Here is a 23,857-nt window from a genome sequence, read left to right on the forward strand (position 1 = left end):
AGAAGCTAGCCTATGGTATGATTGTATGTTGTCCTACGGACTAAAACCCTCCGGTTTATATAGACGCCGGAGGGGGCTAGGGTTACACAAGGTCGGTTACAAAGGAGGAGATATACATATCCGTATTGCCTAGCTTGCATTCCACGCCAAGTAGAATCCCATCCGGACACGAGACGAAGTCTTCAATCTTGTATTTTCATAGTCCAACAGTCCGACCAAAGAATATAGTCCGGCTGTCCGGATACCCCCTAATCCAGGACTCACTCAACCCCCATTCTGATGGTGCGCCTAACATAGTCGGAGTAGTGGCGGAGGTAGAGGGTGGACAGGGTGGGCCACGGCCCACCCTGGCATTTTTGGAATAGCTGTATAGCATAGGAAAAAAGGTAAAAGAATATTGTTTATGAACACTTCTATTGTTGGCCCACCCTGGCTTATTGGGCTAGATCTACTACTGAGTCGGAGGGCGCGTGTCTTCGTCGGATCCGCAGGATTTGGTCGGTGTTGGTCTTCGATGGATCTGTTTGAATTCGGTCTTCGTTCGTCTTCATTCGGATGTTTACAGGTTTGATCCTTCTGATCTACTCCCTCCGTTCGGAATTACTTGTCGCGGAAATGGATGTATCTAGATGTAAGGGAGTACGAGGCGATAGTTGTTACTCTGGTGTGTTCGTCCTATGGGGTCTTAGCATGACGACTTCCCAACTGTATACTACAACAAGATTTGCCCGGCTCCGGTGAGGGAGGGGCGATGGTGGCGGCGAGCCTTCGGCTCAGTCCAGTTATCCACGGACATGGTTGTAATTTTTATTACTCCTGTTGTTCTTTGTACTACTATGATTGAAGATGTATTGGAAATTTCTTGAAAAAAAAAGTTGTTGATAAGAAAGTTTCGTTTTAGGAAACAAAAGAATAACGATCCACATTGGATACATATATATATATATGCCTAATTAAAATTAAAAAAATAGAACAAACAAAAGCACATACATTGTGTACGAGCTTAATTACAGCTCTTCATTTTGTGTACTGCGAAAACAAATCGAATGGCGTGTGCTACGTAGTACGTGGCCACATGACTAGTTCCATGTCAGCTGGAGTAGGCCAAGTAGGTCTTGATGTCCGAGGTGGAGAAGCCGTTGAAGTTGGAGCCGGAGGCGGTGGTGTAGGCGCCCATGTCGTCGAACACGAGCCAGTCCCCCACGCTCATCTCTGGCAGCTGGTACCCGGTCACCACCGTGTCGAGGGAGTCGCACGTCGGCCCGAACACCGTCGACGTGTACGTCTTCTCGCCGGCGCGCGGCACGGCGAGCGGCCTCGGGTGCGGCACGTAGTGGTCCATGGGGATGCAGCTGAGGGTGCCGTAGAGGCCGTCGTCGATCCAGTACTCGCGTACCTCACCGCGAGTGCGCTTCCCGATGACCCGCGCCGCCATCGTGAAGGCGGTCTCGGCGAAGTACCTCCCCGGCTCGCCTATCACCTCCACGCACGGAAGCTCCCCGAAGTAGCGCTCGAGCGCCGCGTTGATGACCGCGGCCGCCTCGTCGAACGCCGGGCCGGCCATGAACCCGCCGCCGATATCGAGCACGCGCATGGGCGGCATGCCGAGCCCGGCTGCCGCGTCGAAGACCCCGCGCGCGGCCTCGATGGCGCCCCGGTACACGTCCGTGTTGGACGCGCCGCTCCCGACGTGGAACGACACGCCGGCCACGTTGAGCCCCTCGCGCTGGGCGGCGCGGAGGAGCGGCAGGACCTCGTCCTCGTGCGCGCCGTACTTGGTGCCGAGGTCCACCCGGGCCTCGCCGCCGTCGGGGCCCTTGATGCGGAGGATGAGCTCACAGCCGGGGTGGCAGCGCTTCACCTTGACCACCTCCTCCTCGGAGTCGTAGGTGGCGAGGCTGACGCCCACCTCGGCGGCGTACTCGAGGTGCGCCTCGGGCTTGCACGGGTTGGCGTACACGATGCTGCCGGGCTGCACGCCGAGCGCGAGCACGGCCTCGATCTCCCTGCGGCTGGCGCAGTCGAAGCCCGCCCCGAGCGCGGCCAGCGCGCCGAGCAGCGCCGGCTCCGGGTTGCACTTGACGGCGTAGCAGGCGCGCACGCCGGGGAGCGCGCGGCGCCAGCCGCGGTACAGGTCGACGACCCGGGCGAGGTCGAAGACGTAGAAGGCGCTCCGCACGCCGCCGGCGGCGATGGTGCGCATGAGCGCGGCGACGGCGTCCTTCTCCTTGAGCGCGTCCCGCCGGAACGCCAGCACCTTCTTGTCCTTCACCCCCGGCGCCACCAGCACCGCCTGCATCGGGCTGCTCCCAACCATGTCGACGACGGATGCGACTGTGAATATCTCACTTAAACAATGAGAGCCTAGCTCTGCGAGGTAAGTTACGGTTTCTCGGGGCGTGGCACGTGCACGAGCAGCTGTGTGGACTGCGGCGAGAAGATCGCTGGCTCGGGGAATGCTTCTTGGCGTGTGTGGCTTGTTGGTTTGGTTGCGACGGGCTCGGCGTCTTATATAGCGCTCTGGGGCCTCTGCCGGCGGCTTGGTGGCGAAGGACGAACCTAGAAGAAGTGGCCGGGTTAGGTTAGGTGGTGCGCGGTCAGAGAGCTCCGACGGTAGGTAGGCTGGCGCACTAGCTGGGGGAGCGCGCGGCATCCCGTCCCTCGTCCCCCGTTGTCTCTGAAACGGTGCGGTGTGGTGTGCGGCACAGCGCCAACGACTCTGAACACTTCGTCGCTTGCTGCGGCTGGTTCGAGGACCCTTCTTCGTTGCTTTGCTAGATCCGGGACTCTGTGTCGGGTCCGGTCAAACAAAATGGGAAGCTGCGCATGCTGTTCTTTATTCGGCTGCAATTTCAAAAGGGCTTCTAGGACATGTTCGCGGCACGTGTTGCCGAGGCTCTGTCCATTTTGGGCCGGCAAGCCGAAGTTTGGGCCTGGTACGTAGGGATGGGACGTGTTGGGCCCTGGACCTCTTACTTTGCATGGCCTGGTTTCCATCATTTAAAAAAAACGAGGAAAGCTTCCAATCTATTCATCAAACACTATTTCCATAAAGGAAAATAAAAAATACATTTATGTACGTATACCACCTACCGATGACTACAAGCACTGCAGCAAGTCGAAGACACGCCACAGTCATCATCTTCTTCATCAGAGCAGGGCAAACTTTATTGTAGTAGACAGGCGAAAAGTCATCATGTTAAAGCCCCAAGGGCATCTCCAATGCGGACCCTTAAACGACCCGCAACTGTCCGGACCGCGCGATCTGAACACGGTTTGCCATCCAACGCGAGCCTGTATCGGTTCGCCAAGAGGTCCAGACATACTTTTTTCGGGAAACCCAAGACAAACGTGGGGGAAGGGAGGAAGGGCTTCGCGGGAGTCTAGATAGCAGCCACGTCGGATTCTGACCGCCTCAGCCCATCCAAAACCCTTCTTGGACCCCGCGCCTCCATCCTCCCCATTTTTCTCTCCTTCCTTCTTTCTCTCTTGCCTTCGCCCCCGCTCCACCACCCCGGCCGCCACGCCACCCCTGCCAAAACTCTACGTCTCCTTCACCTTCAGTGTTCCAGTCGGGCTCCATCCCGCATCTCCTCCATCACTGTTTAACCCCTCTCCTCCAACCGCTCTGACAGGTACCATCCGCTACTGCTATACTCACCATGCCCAACAACTGTTCATTGAATTGTTGGAGCTAAAAAAGGTGTCCATTCTTCTTTCAAGCAATGGGTTCCGATTTGGAGTACATACACGAGTACTATGTTGAGTCGTCCAACGGCTCCTCCGACAAGGATGACTGCATGGATGAGTCGATGATGATGCAGGCGGTTATTGAAGACGCAGAGCGTGTAGAGGAGCATATTCTTAATTTCAAGGGAACGATCAAGGGTCAGTGAGTGCTCCACAGCAACAGGGCGCGCGGCCATTTGACATTGATGGACGACTACTTTGCCCCTGGTGCGCTCTTCACTGACTATTTTCGTCGGTGTTTTCGGATGCACAAGACTGTATTCGATCATTTGTACCATGGCGTCTTATGATGACTACTTCATCTTAAAGAAAGACGTCGTCGGAATGTAATATTTGAACTTTTTTAAATTTGAACTACTGCTGCATGCGGCTATTTGAACGTCTATACTCTATGTATGTGGCTACTTGAACGTTTGTACTCTATATATGCGGCTATTTGAACATGTGAACTTTAAAAATATATTAGGGAAGCCAGATGTATGCGGGCAGCGTTGGATAGCCGTCTCCCGCATTCGTGTCCGCGGACGGATGCAAGAGGATATTTGTGGGTCGGCGTTGAAGATGCACTGAAGGACTAATACACCAGAATAACAACTATTGCCGATGAAGAGAAATTTAAATCGCAAGGATCCAATTTGCACACACATAAACACAGACGAACAAAGATCATAGCAAAGCAGATCTATCGAAGATAATCACCAATTAAATCCCGCAATATCTACTGGAGGTACATCTTCACATGCCCTTCGATGATGCTAGATGCATCATCCGGACGGGTTCTAAGCAAGGAGAACTTTATTCCATCTATAGGGAGCCATTGCCGTCTCGTTTTTCTGAGCAGAACAAAAACCCTAACAAACTTAGAAAAACACCTAAAAACAAGAAGGAGCCTTCCCGCCAAGAATAGTCGAGATCCATCATGCCACCATGGCCCTAAGGTCATAGAAAATGAGAGATCGGCAACAGCGTTGACGGAGACGGGAAAAGCCTCACGTGGGAGTTGCTCGTGGAAGAAGGAAGGAGGAAAACGTTCTGCGTGATTGTACTACACCTCAACTTGGTGAAATTCCATCTCCGTTGGCTCCTTCTTCGGCGCCGAGTCGATCTAGCGCCAAGAGAGTAAATCTCAGGTATACAATTCAGTTTAGTATTTTCCATGATATTTTGGGTGTTATTGGTGGTAGCAATTTGATGATGGACACGGTGTTGGGTGGATAAATATCCCACTTCCCACGATCTAGCTAGCCTAATTGTGATTGTTGTGTCTGATATAGCCAACACTAGGAATTCTGCCCATCGCCTATAGCCTTTTTGAACGACGCGATGTATCTTGAAAAAAGGTTATAGGCCGGTGGGCGTTTGAGGGGTTATATTTGTTATATACGGTTGTAGATGTTTTAAGGATCTTTGCCCATTGCGCATTCAGTGACATTAGGTTCTCATTGATTAAGGTGGGTTATATATCCTAAATACACGCCTTACAAGGATCTCCGCCCACCGGCTGGTTTAGAATACACGCCCGGATCGGTTATTTTGTTTTTCTAGGTGAAAAATCAGCTATGACCCATAATTTACACCTGTAAAACAAAATACATATACCCATTCGATGTGGGGCCTAAGGATGATATGAGCAAAACAATCGTTCCTGGAAATGCAGGTGATTTTCCTATCTTTCGTATTGTATCCTTGTTTCCCTGAATGATCATTTTCCTCGTTTCCAAACCTCGTGACATGCAGCTTTCCTTAGAATGGGAGCATGCGAACTTTTTTTTTTTGAAAGGAACATTCTGCATTCCCTTATATAGCAGTGCTGGAAAAATCTCCAGCTACACAGTCTGATACAAATGGTGGAAATTGGTCAAGCCAAATTTCCCATGTACTTCTACTCATAGTTGTGCCATGTGCAGCTAAAGTGTATGCAACATGGTTACATTCCCTGCTGCAGTGTTTGACAGATACATGAGATAAACCAACTCTATGTTGACATTTGATATCTCTGAAAATAGCACCTAAATGTGATAGATCATAAATATTTGATGTTAAAGCCTGCTTCAACAAAAGAGAGTCGGTTTCTAAAATTAGCCGATCACATCCTATCCTGATTGCCACATTAACAGCATGGAGCATCGCCAAAGCTTCAGTATGAAGGGTGTCTGATACATGTTCCAGGTTCCCTGCTTCAGCCGCTGCTACTGCACCTATATCATTTCTTAGTGTGAACCCCAACCTCCAGAATGAGTCTTCTCATGAAAAGCGTCATCAGTGTTAATCTTCATAATTCCCACTGGAGGAGGAGTCCATCTTTGGGTCATGTTCTGTCTTGTGTGTTTGCTTGGCTGCACATTGTTCAGAACATTGGCAAGACAGTGGTTAATTCAGAAACACATTTCATCGTTTGACTTGACTCTATCTCCCACATTAGCTTTATTTCTCCGATGCCACCACATCCAGAGGAGAATGCATGTTTTCAATTTTTCTTTTTCATTAAGCTCAAGAATTTCTTCCATGAATTTAAAGGAATCTGGGCATTCAAGTAGCCGAAGCCTAATGTGTTCTAACAGAGCATGCCTCCATATGCCTTTTACCTTTTTGCATTTAAAAAACAATGACCGCCATCTTCATCATATCTAAAACACAGAGTACAACTGGTGTCAATATCCATACCTCTACGATGAAGCTTTGTACGTAGAGGCAAACTGTAGGTGGTGATCCACCATATGAAATGCAACACCTTGCGTGGCAGTGGTAGCGCCCATAGTTTCTTCCAATTGAACTCAATATCCATACCTCTGCGCTGAAGATTTGTATGTAGTGAGAGCATGCGAACTTGGTACTAATGAAAAGAAAGACATCATGCAATTAGCTGACGACCTTGGTGTGCTACTGGTTGCAAAAACAGAGCAATTTATGCCTGGCCACACGATGTCCGCTCCCGGGTGGCAAGTAGTGGCTGAGCTTCTCAGGGCCCGATCTGGAGAGCAACTAGTTGACGAGCGCTTCTTCGGGAGCCTCACAACGACCAGCGTCACGTGTCGCGTTCTGAGCGCTTCCTTTGAATTTTGTTTTTTTTATTTTTTTTCACAGGCGTTTCTGGCTTTTTAAACGGTTTTTTTCAACATTTCGGTTTTCCACTGGTCTTCCTTAGTTTTTGGATCAATTTTTTTTATCTTTTTTGCGTGAAAAACGCAGGTTTTTTCTTTCTTTCACGAGAGTCACGGTTTTGCTTTCGCCGGAGTCACGGCCGTGCCTCTTAGAAACGGAAAAAAACATGTTGTTTCCCTTCCGTGAGAGGCACGGTTTTGCTTCCGCGAGAGGCACGGTTCTGCTTTCGTGAGAGGCACTGCCGTGCCTTTCGAAAACGGAGAAAAATGTGTTTTTTTATTTTTTTTCTTTCACAAGTGGCACGATTTTGCTTCCGCGAGAGGCACGGTTGTGCTTTCGCGAGAGTCATGATCGCTCTCAAAAACGAAAAAAACGTATTTTCTGTTTTTTTTCCTTCCGCCGAGAGGCACGGTTGTGCTTTCCCGAGAGTCACGGCCGTGCCTCTCGAAAACGGGAAAAACACGTTTTTTTTTCTTTCACGAGAGACATGGTTTTGCTTCCACGAGAGGCATGATAGTGATTTCGCGAGACGCATAGGAGTGCCTCTTTCGGAAAGGAAAAAAACCGTACTCCCGGTTTGGTTTTTTCGTTTATTATTTTCGTGAAAAAGAAGTTCGCCAAACCCATCAACATGGGATCTAGTTTTGAAGATTTCAATGCGAGGAATCCAACGGCGAAAACGGTTCGAGATTTGAATACACGGTTTAAGAGATAAAACGTTTTCAATAAACGGATATACGAAAAAAGGAAAAACTCTCAGGTTGCGACACGTGGCGCACATACAGTGCGCCACTTGTCGCAATCTGGGATGGGAGTGATCTTTACAATGAGTATTTCTCAGTTAGTGATTTCGCCCGATCTGAGCCATTGCCCCAGCCCATACCGCAAGCAAAATCAGCCCAAAACACAAATTGTTTACCCCCCCAGCCACTACCAGAATAACTGGCGATGCCGACGGCCGAACCTATGCCGAGGGTCCCATCGGCATAGATTGGCCTATCCCGAAGGCCCAGCCCAGGCCGTCGGCACAGAAAAGCCGTCAGCGTATATCAATCTATGCCGACGGCCCCCGTCGGCAAAGCTCACCCGTCGGCGTCGATAGAAATATGCCTACGGCGGCCGTCGGCATAGCTCATGGGCCCGGCCACCCGGACGGAGACGGCCTTTTGACGGCGTCAATCTACGCCGACGGGCTAACGGCGGCCGTCGGCATAGACGCCACGTCATCGATCCGCGACGCCCGCCACGTCATCGATCCGCGTCGCTCGCCTGTCCGTGGGGTGGCAAATCTATGCCGACGGCACGGCCGTCGGCATAGGTCTGGCCCATGGATGTTGCCACATCACCGATCCGCGCCCTTAGGCACGTCATCGATCCGTGGCCATGTGCGCAGGTATGCCGACGGCCTTGCCGTCGGCATATCTCTATTTTTTATTTATTTTTATTTTTTTACTTATTTTTATTTACTTTTCCCTGTTTTTTTCACAACATAAATGTACCTTGTCTAACACAAAAAAACATACCCAGATGGTATATCGATTGCCCCCCTCACGGACGTTGCTGCCGCCGCGCCGTGCCCCACAGCAACGCCGGAGATGGGGGGCACACCCCGGAGTTGCGTGCCGGGTGCCTGCGCTAGCCACCACGCTTTCACAACCGTAGGAGGGCCCAAAGCAACACCTAGCGGCATTGCTACCCCCAGGTACACCCTCCCGTCTAACCAGGCCCTCATACATGCGGGGCGGTGTGGTGCCATGTCTGAATAGGCGGGACGGGGGCCCTGGGGGATAGCAATACCACCGGAGCGTCGCACCGGGCCCTCATACATGCGGGGTGGTGTGGTGCCATGTCCAAATTAGAGGCGGCACGTGTCTCCGGGTTGTGCCCCCGCTCACGGACGGCGCCGCCGCGGGCACCTGAAGGGGGGAAACGGACGCGTCGGGTCTACACGGAGGGGATCTTACTGTGGGTTTGGCCCGGATGTTGCTCTAAAGTGTTCGTATGGGCTGACCTAACACGACCGGGTGGATAGTTCCACTGGTCAAAACCCGTCCGTGAAAAGTCAAAGGGCTAGATCCCGTGGTCAAACGCTACAGGGTTAGGCGGGACGGGGGCCGTGGGGGGGGTAGCAATGCCACCCGAACGTCGCATCGGGCCCTCATACATGCGGGGTGGTGTGCTGGCATGTCCGAAGAGGCGGCACACATCTCCGGGGTGTGCCCCCGCACACGGACGGCGCAGCCGCCGGCACCTGAAGGGGGAAACGGACGCGTCGGGTCTACACGGAGGGGATCTTACTTTGGGTTTGGCCCGGATGTTGCTCTAAAGTGTTCGTATGGGCTGACCTAACACGACCGGGTGGATAGTTCCAATGGTCAAAACCCGTCCGTGCAAAGTCAAAGGGCTAGATCCCGTGGTCAAACGCTACAGGGTTAGGCGGGACGGGGGCCGTGGGGGGGTAGCAATGCCACCCGAGCGTCGCACCGGGCCCTCATACATGCGGGGTGGTGTGCTGGCATGTCCGAAGAGGCGGCACGCGTCTCTGGGGTGTGCGCCCGCACACGGACGGCGCAGCCGCCGGCACCTGAAGGGGGAAACGGACGCGTCGGGTCTACACGGAGGGGATCTTACTGTGGGTTTGGCCCGGATGTTGCTCTAAAGTGTTCGTATGGGCTGACCTAACACGACCGGGTGGATAGTTCCACTGGTCAAAACCCGTCCGTGCAAAGTCAAAGGGCTAGATCCCATGGTCAAACGCTACAGGGTTAGGCGGGACGGGGGCCCTGGGGGGTAGCAATGCCACCCGAGCGTCGCATCGGGCCCTCATACATGCGGGGTGGTGTGCTGGCATGTCCGAAGAGGCGGCACGCGTCTCCGGGGTGTGCCCCCTCACACGGACGGCGCCGCCGCCGGCACCTAAAGGGGGGAAACGGACGCGTCGGGTCTACAGGGAGGGGATCTTACTGTGGGTTTGGCCCGGGATTTGCTCTAAAGTGTTCATATGGGCTGACCTAACACGACCGGGTGGATAGTTCCACTGGTCAAAACCCGTCCGTGCAAAGTCAAAGGGCTAGATCCTGTGGTCAAACGCTACAGGGTTAGGCGAGACGGGGGCCGTGGGGGGGGTAGCAATGCCACCCGAGCGTCGCACCGGGCCCTCATACATTCGGGGTGGTGTGCTGGCATGTCCGAAGAGGCGGCACGCGTCTCCGGGGTGTGCCCCCGCACACGGACGGCACAACCGCCGGCACCTGAAGGGGGAAACGGATGCGTCGGGTCTACACGGAGGGGATCTTACTGTGGGTTTGGCCCGGATGTTGCTCTAAAGTGTTCGTATGGGCTGACCTAACACGACCGGGTGGATAGTTCCACTGGTCAAAACCAGTCCATGCAAAGTCAAAGGGCTAGATCCCGTGGTCAAACGCTACAGGGTTAGGCGGGACGGGGGCCCTGGGGGGTAGCAATGCCACCCGAGCATCGCATCGGGCCCTCATACATGCGGGGTGGTGTGCTGGCATGTCCGAAGAGGCGGAACGCGTCTCCGGGGTGTGCCCCCGCACACGGACGGCGCAGCCGCCGGCACCTGAAGGGGGAAACGGATGCGTCGGGTCTACACGGAGGGGATCTTAATGTGGGTTTGGCCCGGAAGTTGCTCTAAAGTGTTCGTATGGGCTGACCTAACACGACCGGGTGGATAGTTCCACTGGTCAAAACCCGTCCGTGCAAAGTCAAAGGGCTAGATCCCGTGGTCAAACGCTACAGGGTTAGGCGGGACGGGGGCCGTGGGGGGGGGTAGCAATGCCACCCAAGCGTCGCACCGGGCCCTCACACATGCGGGGTGGTGTGCTGGCATGTCCGAAGAGGCGGCACGCGTCTCCGGGGTGTGCCCCCTCACACGGACGGCGCCGACGCCGGCACCTGGAGGGGGGAAACGGACGCGTCGGGTCTACACGGAGGGGATCTTACTGTGGGTTTGGCCCGGATGTTGCTCTAAAGTGTTCGTATGGGCTGACCTAACACGACCGGGTCGATAGTTCCACTGGTCAAAACCCGTCCGTGCAAAGTCAAAGGGCTAGATCCCGTGGTCAAACGCTACAGGGTTAGGCGGGACGGGGGCCGTGGGGGGGTAGCAATGCCACCCGAGCGTCGCACCGGGCCCTCATACATGCGGGATGGTGTGCTGGCATGTCCGAAGAGGCGGCACGCGTCTCCGGGGTGTGCCCCCTCACACGGACGGCGCCGCCGCCGGCACCTGGAGGGGGGAAACGGACGCGTCGGGTCTATAGGGAGGGGATCTTACTATGGGTTTGGCCCGGATGTTGCTCTAAAGTGTTCGTATGGGCTGACCTAACACGACCGGGTGGATAGTTCCACTGGTTGGGGGTGTAGCTATGGGCTGGGCTATGACAACCAGGTGAAAAGGTCCACCGGTCAAACCCCGTGCGGTGAAAGTCAAAGGGCTAGACCCGGCGATCGTCTGTGTCAGGGTTAGACGGGACGGTGTACCTGGGGGTAGCAATGTCGCGAGGTGTCGCAGTGGGCCCTCCTACGGTTGTGGAAGCGTAGTAAAAAAATACCGGAGCTCACAAATATGCCGTAATAAAAAAATAAAAAAATATGCCATAATAGAAAAGTATGCAAAGTACCTATGCCGATGGCTTAGCCGTCGGCATAGATTGACACGTGGCATGTCCATCTATGCCGACGGCTAAGCCGTCGGCATAGGCTGACCTTATCCACAGGCACACCCACCCCCTCCACTCATTCTTCCTCCCCCGCACCGTCTCCCCCCCGCCCGACCCCGATCCCCACCCGTGCCGCCGCCGCCCTATCCTGACCCTCGCCGCCGCCCCACCCTCGCTGCCGCCGCCGCCCTATCCCGACCCTCATCGCGCCGCCACCCCATCCCCTCCCCCAACTCCGGCGCTGCCCCGCCCCCGCCCCCATCCCATCCCCCACCGCCGCCACGCCGCCCCCACTGCCTGCGCCGCTCCCATCCCCTCCCCCACCGCCGTCGCATCGGCCCCACTGCCCGCGCCGCCCCCATCCCCTCCCCCACCGCCACCGCACCGCCCCAAGACCGCCGTCGACGCCGCCGGGCCGGCCCGTCCCCGTCCTCGGCCGCCCGTCCCCGGCGGCCCATCCCCGGCTACGGCCGCCCCGTCCCCAACTGCGCCGGCGGCCGACTCCATTGCCCCTCCCGTCGCCGCCCTTCTCCACCCCGACCTCGTCGCTGCCCCACCTCTGCTTCGCCGGTGAGCCCCCTGCTGCTGCTTTGCTGCTACCGCTGGCGCTTGCTGCTTGCTGCCACCGCTGCTGCTTGCTGCCGCTGGTTGCCGCTTCCTACTGCTGCCGCTGGTTGCTGCTTCCTGCTGCTGCCGCTGCTTGCTACTTGCTGCTGCTACATTATCCGTCGGTTAGTTGATGATGATGGATAGATGAGTCCCTATAGTTGTTAGGTTATATAGATGGATAGATGAGTGGATATATGATGGATAGATGATGATGATGATGGATAGATATATAAATAGTTAGATAGATGGATTGTAAGATATAAAAATTTTGTTGATAGGTTAGTTGAGAAAAAAATTGTTGTTGATATATAGATGGATAGATGAGTGGATACTACATCATGATATATAGATGGATAGATGATGATGATGAATATGTGACGAATAGATGATGAGTCCCTATAGTTTTTTTGCCTACATGATGCAAAAATAAATGAATGCATGTTTAAATGTTTTAAATATGCTCTATGAGTTGTGATGTTCTAATTTTTTGTCGCGATGGAATTTGCAGGCTTTGTGGTGTTGCATTTCATTAAAGTGACCGTCGTCCGACGCGTTGTTCCCTGAGCATCCCTCTGTTGTTCGACTCCTTCCCCTACAGCCGAAGGTGAGCTACAAGTCCATCTCCTCCATTTTTTGATGTCACTAGATTTCATTCTCAAGTCAACTGGCGTAAACCTAGGCGTCTCTCGTCCGAAAGGGTTGCATCGATAAATATGCATTCAATTGCATATTTATCACCACGGCTCTTTCGGATTGTCCAGCGTTTTCCACGGACAGCCCGAGGATGTGTAGATTGGGTATGTTCTCCATGTTCTACCCCGTTCCGAGACAGGATTTCGGCGGCGCCTCCCCATTGTTCTCCGGAGCACATTCTCTCGGCTATTTGCCGAGACGTGTATCTGGAGAACAGCAGGGAGGTGCTGCCGAAAGTTTGTCTCGGAACGGGGTAGAATGGAGAACGTACTCAATCTACACATCCTCGGGTGGGATTAGGACCCATCTTTACCTATTAGACATGTAGGTGGATTAAACGCGGTAGAAACTGAAAATTTGATGCCATTAATTTAAGTGAATCCTTAATTATGTTGTGTGGGTTGCAAAAAAGCAGAGGATGGCAGATAATCAGTGGATGTACAGTGGTTTTATCCGTCGGAATCGAGTAACATCAGAGTGGATCGCGAAAACCGATGTGTATTTGAAGGAGATATTCCGTCGTCCAATGAGAATTATCCCACCATGCCCCTGTGCGAGATGTGCCAGACGTCACCGTAGAAATCAGACGGACATGAGTGAGCACCTTCGCACGCACGGATATATGCCAAACTTTGACATGCCGCCGATAAACATAGCCGAGCAGGACCGTGGTAGAGAGGAGGTGATGCGACAACGCATCGATGGATATGAGGACGACGGGGTCAGGGACATGCTAGATGATGTCATTGTTGCAGAAATGGAAAATGCGACACCTTCAGAGAATGAACCGGAGGAGCCGGAGGCAACCGCAAAGGCCTTCTTGGAGGTCTTGGCCTCGTCGAAGAAACCTCTTTATGCGGGTGCGAAAATATCTCAGCTGGATGCCATCTCGCAACTGATTGCAGTGAAGGCTGAGTACGGCTGTAGCCAGAAATGCTTCGAAGCATTCCTGGGAGTATGGGCTAACAGCCTCCCTGAGGGTCATGAACTGTCGAAAAGCATGTACGATACAAAGAAAATCATGAAGGCACTCTCTATGGATTATGAGAAAATAGATGTTTGCCCGAAGAATTGCCTTTTGTTTAGGCACGAGTATGCGGATGACAAGTACTGTAGGAAGTGCGGTTCGTCTCGGTACATTGAGGTGGTCGGTGAGGATGGTGAGAAAAAGCAGCTAACCATCCCCGTTAAGGTTCTTCGATATCTTGATTTTATAAAAAGATTGCAGCGCCTTTTCATCACGAAGGAGTCTGCCAAAATGATGAAGTGGCATAAGGAAGGTATAAGGTACAATCCAAAAAAATCATACATCCATCAGGAGGGGAAGCATGGAAGTCATTCGATGAAGAATACCCCGAGGAAGCAGCCGAGGCTGGGAATGTCAGAATAGCCATATCAGGTGATGGGTTGAATCCATATGGTATGTCGTCCAATCCATACAGCTGATGGCCTGTGTTTGTAATTCCGCTCAATCTTCCTCCCGGTGCCCTAATGCAATGGAAGACCATGTTCTTGTCGCTCATCATTCCGGTGCCTGACTACTCGGGGAAGCAATTGGGTGTGTTTATGCAGCCGCTTGTGGATGCTTTGCACCATTCTTGGTACTTTCCGAGGTTGACATACGACCGGGATTTGCAGAGAAATTTCTTGATGAAAGTTTGGTTGCACTATTGCATGCATGACTTTCCCGGCTATGCTCTATTCTGCGGATGGTGTACAAGTGGTAAGATGCCATGCCCAGTGTGCGTGCAGGCTCTGCGAATGATTTGGCTGAGTAAGGGTGGCAAGTATGTAGCCTTTACCTGCATCGAAAGTTCCTCCCTCCAGACCATCCAGACAGGGAAGACAAGAAGAACTTCACGAAAGGCCGGGTTGTTCATGAAGTAACCGAGATTCCAACATTTTCGGGGGCAGATGTTCTTGCTCAGCTAAAAGCTCTCAAGCCTAAAGTCGAAGGCAAAGGCAAAGCCAAAGCCAAAGGCTTCGAGGGATATGGTGAGACGCACAACTGGACGCACATTACCCCCTTCTCGCAGCTTCCCTATTTCAAGGACCTCAAACTTCCTTACAATATTGATGTGATGCACACCGAAAAGAATGTGGCAGAGTCACTTTTCCACACAATCCTCAACATTCCTGATAAGACGAAGGATAACGTAAAAGCTAGAGCCGATCAACAGAGAATTTGTGATAGACCACGCCTGAACATGAAGCCTCCCACAGGCGGTCGTAAAAACTGGTTCAAGCCAGATGCTGACTTTGTCCTTAAACCGCCAGAAAAAAAAGTACTTATCTGGCTGAAACAAATTTTGAAGTTCACCGATGGTTATGCATCGAATATAAGTAAGGGAGTCAATCTTTCAACGGGCAAAGTGACCGGCCTGAAGAGTCATGACTACCATGTATGGATTGAGCGGATAATGCCGGTGATGGTTCGAGGCTATGTCCCCGAGCATGTCTGGCGAGTGCTTGCCGAGCTTAGCCATTTCTTCCGCACGCTCTGTGCTAAAGAAGTAAGTAAAGAGGTGATTGAAAAATTGCATAAGAAGGCACCGGAGTTGATAGTCAAGCTAGAGAAGATCTTTCCGCCAGGCTTCTTTACTCCGATGACACATCTCATTCTGCACCTCGCGAACGAGGTATTGTTGGGGGGCCCTGTGCAAAATCGCTGGCAGTACGGCCCTGAGAGGCAGAACAAGCATCTCCGACGGAAATGTGGAAACAAAGCTAAGATTGAAGCTTCCATAGCTGAGGCAGTTATCCTAGAGGAGGTGTCAGACCTCAGGACATCATACTATCCAGACCATGTTCCCCATCTGCATAACAAGGTGCCTCGATACAATATAGAAGAGCCCAAGTATCAACCCAGGCTCGATCTATTCAACGCGCAAGGTGGGAGGGCTGGGGCCTCGAAATCTTATAACATGCCACGACAAGAGTGGGAGGACCTCATGTTCTATATCTTGCACAACATCAAGGAAGTTGAGGAAGTGTGGATGAGGTAATACCACTACACCATTCCTTTATGTCTTCCACATCATCATGTTTCATGTTCACTTAGTCCCGATCTAACACCGCTTATCTTTTTTTAGTGATTTCGTTCAAGAGGAATGGACGGGAGTGAATCCTCCTACTGAGGTGGAGGCACTTACTCTTCTCCGTCATGGAAACCCTGGACGTAAAAATTTTGTTGCTTGGTTCATGGAGAAAGTAATTTTCCACAATCCCCTGTTAAATACCTACTTCAACATTTATTAGTTAACCGAACTAATGCACGCAACAATTTCCATTATACTTGTAGGGAAAAGATCCGAACATATCTATGGATGATGAATTGAGATGGGTTTCCATGGGTTTTGACCCTGCCGTCGTGACATGTAAAAAGTATGATGTGAATGGGTATCGCTTCCATACAGAGGAGCACCAAAACAGCCGCCCCGATCCCAAAACTATAAATACTGGAGTGTACACCCCCGGTCAAAATTTAGTAGACTACTACAGAAGGGTACAAAATATATACGAGGTTAAATTCCGCCAGGGGCGTGAGACCCTAAGTCTGCCTGTGTTCAAATGCCGATGGTTCGATCCGCAGGAGGGGGTAAAACATACGCCTTCCATTGGTTTGGTCGAAGTTAAACCATCAACCGTCTATGCCGGAGCCGATCTCTTCATTGCGGCTACCCAAGCTACACAAGTATATTATCTGCCTTACCCATGCCAGAAAGTGTATCTAAAGGGTTGGGAAGTTGTGTTCAAGGTGTCGCCACATGGTAAGCTACCAGACCCGAATGAAGACGATTACTACAACATTAACCCCATGACATACGAGGGAGTGTTCTATCAAGAGCAACCTGATGATGATGATGATGATGTGGTTAGAAATGATGACGTTAGACCATTGGGTGATGATGATGTGGACCCAAACGTCGACGATGCACGGAATGATGGTGAGACCATTGTCAATGAAAATGACATACTTATGCTAGAAAAGTTAAACGAAAACGCTGACGACGAGGAAGAGCCTCCACCTCCGTCGGACAACGAAGATGATATGATTGATAGTGATGATGAGACGGACCGAGAAAGAGGTTACAACAGTGATGATTCATATGGGTTCTAGCAGATGTACGTTTCAAGTATTTTTTTCTATAGTTTAGGAATATGCCTTTTTATGCATTTTTATTAATGTGTTTATTATCATGCCTTTCCTTCATTTCATTAATTTACTAATTGCTTTTTCTCTTTTCAATGCAGGTTCGTGGAACATGGGCAAGGGGAAGGCCGACGGCGTGGGTTTCCTACGCAAGGTCGTCGGCCTGCCTAGTCGGAGTGGTCGAGCACGTAATCCTCCCCCTCGGCTACTTGACGATGACTCCTCACAGGGAGGTCGAGGGAGAGGTGCCCCTAGAGGAGGAGGGGGCGGGGGGAGAGCCTCTAGAGGACGAGGTGTTGGGGGGAGAGCCACTACAGGGGGTCGCGGCCAGAAAGAGCGCACCCTCACCGACTTAGGGGTGTTGTCTTCGAGGCCCTCCTCTAGTGAGGTACCCTCCTCTAGTGAGGCAGGCGAGGAGGAGGAGGAGGAGGAGGAGGAGGCAGGCGAGGAGGAGGAGGAGGTTGGGGAGGAGGTTGGGGAGGAGGTTGGGGAGGGGGAGGCAGGCGAGAAGGAGGGTGGTGGCGGGGATGATGGTGGTGACGGGAAGGGGGTTGACACGAAGGGGTGGCTGCGTGGCAACGCAAAGCTACCAAAGCAGGTTCCTGCTACTGAGGAGCAGAAGTGGCTCATTGAGCCCACGGGAAAAGAGTAAGTGGTTCATTATGTTGCTTGTCACATGCTTATTCCGGTTGTTATTTATTTTTCTTGTCACATGCTAATAGTTCATTCTTTTGCGGCAACTGGATATATTCTAAAGGGGTCCGTATTCCCAACGGCCTCATCACCGTCTTGCTGAAGTTATATTGGCCGGGGTTGTACTGTCCTGATCCAGTCAGGCAGCCGGACCGTCGGGTTTTGGCCACGAGCTGGGACCACTGGGAAGCGGCCCGCCACGCGGACCATGAGACCCATGCCAAGGCCGTGATCACTACTTTCTGGGTGAGTTCTCTTCAGAAGCACAAGTCCATTCTAGTTTCATGAATGATTTAACTCATGGCTTCTCCCATTCTTGTTTCATGCATGATTGTAGAAATTCTATCGAGTTCTTCCGGAGCACAGGGCTAGAGCGGACCAGATCGTGCTGCGCCAATGCAAGAAGAAGGCCCGCCAGATGCAGTACGAGGTGCGCTATGTGGCCATCTCCACATACTACCACGACTATCTTGGTGTGAAGATGACCAAGGAAGAAGCGCGGAGGATGGGAATTACCTTGGAGAGGCCCGAGTTCTTGGCGGTAAGTATAAAAGATTTTTCATTATGCTTTCATTATGCTTTCATTACCTTGTGGTACATTATGCTTCATGCTTTATGCTTCCATAACACCAATTTGGACACACCTACATGACATTATGCTTTTATTATGTAGGTGTGTCCAAATTGGTGTTATGGAAAAGACGAGTCCTGGGCGGCATTGGTGGATCTTTGGTGTGATGAGGCTGGAGCCTGGGCGGCTATGAGAACCCAAAATAAGGCTAACCGAGGGACGGAGGGAGTACATGCTCAGGGAAACCGAAACCACTATCTCCACAAGGCAGTTAATGTATGACTAACCCCATTAAACATTCTTCTTCTTCTATTTACCATCACTTTCTTATGTATGACTAACCTCCGTTTGGTGGTGCAGGAGGAGAAACTGAAGCGGCCGCTCTCACACATGCAGGCGTGGGAGATCGCCCATACGCGGAAGGACCCCAAGCCTGGCGAGCCCAAGTACTACGGCAAGAAGACCGCAGGGAGGAAGAAGGCCTACTCCGAAGCGTATCTGGAGTTACATCCTGACACACCTGACCCCATTGCGGCGCCTCTGGACGACATGGCGGTGGTGAGGATGGGGCCCAAGGAGCACGGTCGGGATGCGGTTCTCGATGCTGTGATCACTCCTAGTATCTCCTACACACAGCTTCGTCGGATCGACCCGAGCCTGAGCCAGCGCACGAGCCAGCCAGTGACTAGTACACAGTCCCTCTTTCAGGAGCAACAATCTGTAAGTATTTTTCCTCTTATCTTCATTTCTCACTTCATTTTCCGCATTTAGTAGTTTTATGAGTTCCATCATGTCATACCGTAGGCCTACATGGAGTACACACGCCAGGAGACCATGGCGTGGCATCAGAGGCTTTATGAACACCAAGTGCAGAGGGATAGCCAGATGCAGCAGGCTTTTCAGGATATGGCGGCCGGCAGGTGTCCTCAGTTCCCTACAGCACAATGCCCTCCAGCACAACCAGTGCTGATGAGCTTTGAGGAGTTTGTGGCACAGAACGCTGGCCCCTCGCCGGTTAGTTCATCCCCAATCTATTCACCCAAAGCATGTCATGCCTTTCAACACAGTCATAGATCCCGTGCATATGTCTTTTCAACATGCAGGGAACAGGTGGATCTACCGTTGGCGGTGGTCTTCGCGGCACTCCGGAGACACGGAGCCCGACCACTCCGATCCACGGAGGCGGAGGCGGTAGCGCTGCCGCTAGCACTGATGACCTGGACTTTGGCCGTCTTGGCGGTGACGACCTCCGCGGTGCTCGATGATGCTTGAGATGTGATGATGATGCTTGAGATGACTTGTGTGTGCTGATGATCATTTAGCTGACTTGTGTGATGATGCTTATGCTTACATTTGTTGATATGCTTATGCTTGTGTGATGATGATCTATTGTTGTCATGATGCTTATGCTTACGTTCGTTGATATGTGCTGCTGATATGTGCTGTTATATATGTGATGTTATCTGAATTGAACTGATTTGAAAACAAACAGAAAAAAGAAAAAAAAATTAAAAGCAAACTATGCCGACGGCTAGGCCGTCGGCATAGGGCCAGCGTGAGCTCCCAGTTGCTGACACGTGGGCACCTATGCCGACGGCCAGGCCGTCGGCATAGTTTGAAATTAAGCCGACGGCCTGGCCGTCGGCATAGGTGCCAACGTGTCAGCAACTGGGATCTCTGTTTGAAGGACTATGCCGACGGCCTGGCCGTCGGCTTAATCTCAGACTATGCCGACGGCTGGGCCGTCGGCATAGCCCTGGCCCACGAGCAGCGGCCGGTCGGCACGTGGCACATCTATGCCGACGGTCTAGCCGAAAACTGTGCCGACGGCTAGGCCGTCGGCATAGGGGTGCCACGTGGAGACAAGTCGTTGGGCGGACTTGACGGCGGCCGCCGTTAGGCGATAACGTTGCCGACGGCCTTGGCCGTCGGCATAGATGTACGAACACCGTCGGGATAGGTCTTATGCCAACGGCATTTCTGTGCCGACGGCCTTTCTGGCTACACCGACGGATATTTTGCCGACGGGGGCCGTCGGCATAGGCCTGTCCCGACGGCCATTCAGGGCTATGCCGACGGCCCTGGCCGTCGGCATAGGGTGCGATTCCTGTAGTGAGCCCATTGGCTCCCCTAGAATTCAGCCCAAGATCCGCCAATGCTGGCAAGCATAACATACCGCTGCCACCTGACAAGTGCGAGCTGCTAGATAGCCACACAAAAATTCAGAGAAGCTGATCCTGGGAACAAGGCTAATCGAACACATAACAAGCTTATGTAGAGCTGCTAGGTATAAGTGGCACTAACTTGTTTACCCATTGATTATCTGTCGGTTTCTCTTTCTTTGCTTTTCAGCATGACAGATCGAGTAGGCACTAGGCAGCATATTAAATCTAAAATATGGGTTGGTTTAATTCAGACTTAGCATCACAATTCGTTGTAGAATTGTCGCATGTACCAGCGGCAAAAGAAAACATGATGACGACGTGCAGGAACCACAAAGTTAGTGGTGAACTTGGTTAACTTCCAGACAAATCTGCCTGCTATCCTGTCGAAAAAAATTCACTACGTGTCGAGCTAATAATTACGGACGACAGGTGCACCCGTCCTGCTCCTAGCCGACGCCGCCGGCGACTACGGTGAACGTCGATCGGTCCAAGTTTGGGGCAACCAGAGACCATCTGTCCTTGACTTTTTTCTTCTCTGACCATACATGCGTGTGATTCATTCAGCCCATGAGAATGAGATGCTGCTCCTAGGACGGATCCTTTACGTGTTGGGTAGAACGAAAATGACCTTCTGCCGACGGCGACGGAAGAATCCAGTCGGGGCTTTACGTGTAGCGATTGGAATCAGATCGCTGAACGGGGTTGGTGACGCCGGCCGCCGGCTCTTGCTCGTCCCGCCAAGTCGCAGCCAGCAGCTTTTGATGGCGGGCGGTCGCGCGCGGCCGTAGGTTCAACGGTCGTGGATTCGTTTGAGATCGACGGGCGAGCAGGAGCAGTCAAGCTAGCACCGCCACTGACTGCGTCGTCCGGCGTCTCGATCGTTCATGTGATGGTGTTGTTTCTCATTAACAACGTTGCTGCGTTCTGGATGGGATGTTTGGTATTCGCAAAAAACATGGAATGTTTGGTGGGGTAGCTTCTCCCAAAGGGAAACGATCAATTATCCCCAATAAACTTTCCAGAAGAAAAATGCTCATGACAAATTGCCTTTGGAAAAAGGAAAACGATGGAGTATTCACATGGTTAAGGTATGCTGAATCAGTTATTCCCGCCCCCTGAAAGGAGGCTAGGGGCGGGCGTCTGCCTACATGCATGCATGTGGCAGTGGCCCGAAAGGCTAAAATCAACCTGAAAAGGATCACTCCGGCGGCTCTTTTCACTATTTGGACCTTTTCAAAAAACTTTCGCACAAAATAAACTCCACACAAAACTATTTCATGATCTGATCTTTTTGATAACACCATAAACCATGGTGTTTCTTCTCTATTTGAAAACGCCGAGCTAGCTAGCGTTGCTGGCCTGGTCGAGACGCTATGTGGCAGGGCAGAAACGCCAAAGTATGCAACGTTGCTAGAAACGCCAAGGATGCTTGGCGTTGCTGCTCAAGCATGAAACGCCAAGAGGTTTGGCGTTTCAACTAGCTTGTCCATATTGCCATTTATTTATGAAGTGGAGCAACGCTATCTAGCTTGGCGTTTCTAAATAAAAAAGAAACGTCATTGTCTGTGGTGTTACGAAAAAGGTCAGATTATGAAATAGTTTTGCATGGAGTTCATTTTGTGCGAAAGTTTTCTGAAAGGGTTAAAATAGTGAAAAGGGCCCACTCCGGCCGGCGGCTAATTTGTGAACGAATATATAATGTTAATGATAATTTGTATGATGCTGCTTCGAGGTACAAAAGAAGAAAATTGGAAGATGTACTAGTGTATTATTGCATCCGTGGTTGTTTAAGAAGGGGCATACGATACGTCATTGCCACCAAAGTCCCATTGGTCTTGTTAGCTGGGCCGATCGAAGGTGTGTGAATTATCCGGGCTGAATTCCACGATCTCCTCTTCCGAAAATGGTACATGCATCAACAGTGAATGGCTGAGGCAGTCAGTCACACGTGCAGGATGCCCACAGCTTGGCGGGTGCCAGTTGAAGCCAGTGAACATCGACAGCAGACAGGGGCAGACCCAGGATAAAAATGACCCGGAGTCCCATGTCTATTACATATATATGGATATTAAGTCATAATGTAGATAAAAGTAACACACTTATAACAATACAATATACCTAGAATACCATATGACGATGAATATGATTGCAAAAGGTCTAAAATAAAGAGTTCGCTTGAAATATTAGTTGATTGCTAGAAACTGAACAGCAAATGAGAACCAAAGTTTTCAAATTATGAATAAATTTTAACCGCTGACGAGAAAAAGCAACACTAGATCATGATTGCCAATAAAAAATTCACTTAGCATATATTAATTACAGTTGTGTAATAAGTAAGTTAAAACCATTACCTTTTTAAAATGGTTTCCTGCATTCTTTCATGGCCTCAAAGCGAATAATTACAGCATCATTTGTATCCTTCCTCATTTTGCTTTTCTCCACATAACAAATAAGGATGTACTTCAAGGCATCGTCACCAAGGCGGGGCCGGGACATCAACCTGTTCATGTAGTGATGAGACATCATTTTGTTCGACCAAGGGTCGCGGGATCGAGGCATCATTCTGATTATGTTCATGTGATGGGCCTTCATCTTGCACTATGGTTCTCCTCCTTTTTGGAAACCTTTTCATAAACTGAGCTTCTCCTGCAATTTGTAATTATTTAGGTACTTGATTTTTTCACAAAAGGAAAAAAATTAAGAATCATGTGTACACATACATAACATGAATTGCAATTGCCCAGCTGTAAAATAAAACTTACATGACATGTTACTGCCTTGCAGGAGCTTCGAGCCATCCTAATCTCCTAGAATATTGCAGTATTGTTCGCCACTGATCAATACAATAGCCAAATAGTCTAATAGCTAATACAGTCAAAATGTATAGTCTTATCCAGTAGCCCTAATATCCTAGGGTTAGACAAATAAAGTAAGAATTAGAGCATAATTTGGGAATTGAAATAGAGGCAGACACACGCTGTGAATTGGGGTCTAATGCAACATACCTTCACTGATTGAGCGAATTGGGGGCATCTGGCGAAGTAGATGAACAGGCGAGGGGTCGAGGACGACGAGTCGAGAGGCCGCGAAACGCGCAGCGGCCGAGCGGCGAGTAGAAGAACAGGCAAGGCGACACGCGAAGCCACGTACTGACATACGTATAGATGTACTGCCTGGGCATGGGCCTTCACCAGGGCGTGCTGCTACTCAGCTGGGCCTAGCTGGCTAGTTATGGCCCTTTTGTCTGTACGGGGTGTCCCATTAGGAAATTTAGGGGTGTCCAGCCCTTTGTGGGCTCTATATGTATAAGGTAAGATAGGTTTTTACCCGGTGTCATGGGCTACCTGCTGGGCCAACATGGGCGCGCCCCTGACAGCAGATAAGTAGTCGTGGTCCGCTTGTATTTGTGTGAAGCTTAGTTACTTCCTCTGTAAGG

The 23,857-nt window shown here is 51.4% G+C and overlaps 1 protein-coding gene across 1 annotated transcript; it reads right to left on the minus strand.

Moving 5' to 3' along the window:
* Positions 1-911: 911 nt before the first annotated feature.
* LOC147972492 (ornithine decarboxylase-like) lies at positions 912-2,539 on the minus strand. The gene has a single exon (XM_087521475.1). It carries the CDS (start codon positions 2,315-2,317, stop codon positions 1,091-1,093), a length of 1,227 nt encoding a protein of 408 aa, XP_087377601.1. The 5' UTR covers positions 2,318-2,539; the 3' UTR covers positions 912-1,090.
* Positions 2,540-23,857: the final 21,318 nt, after the last annotated feature.

The sequence above is a fragment of the Triticum urartu genome, chromosome 5A (assembly GCF_056163025.1).
Source record: "Triticum urartu cultivar PI428250 chromosome 5A, HENAU_Tu73, whole genome shotgun sequence".
NCBI lineage: Eukaryota > Viridiplantae > Streptophyta > Magnoliopsida > Poales > Poaceae > Triticum > Triticum urartu.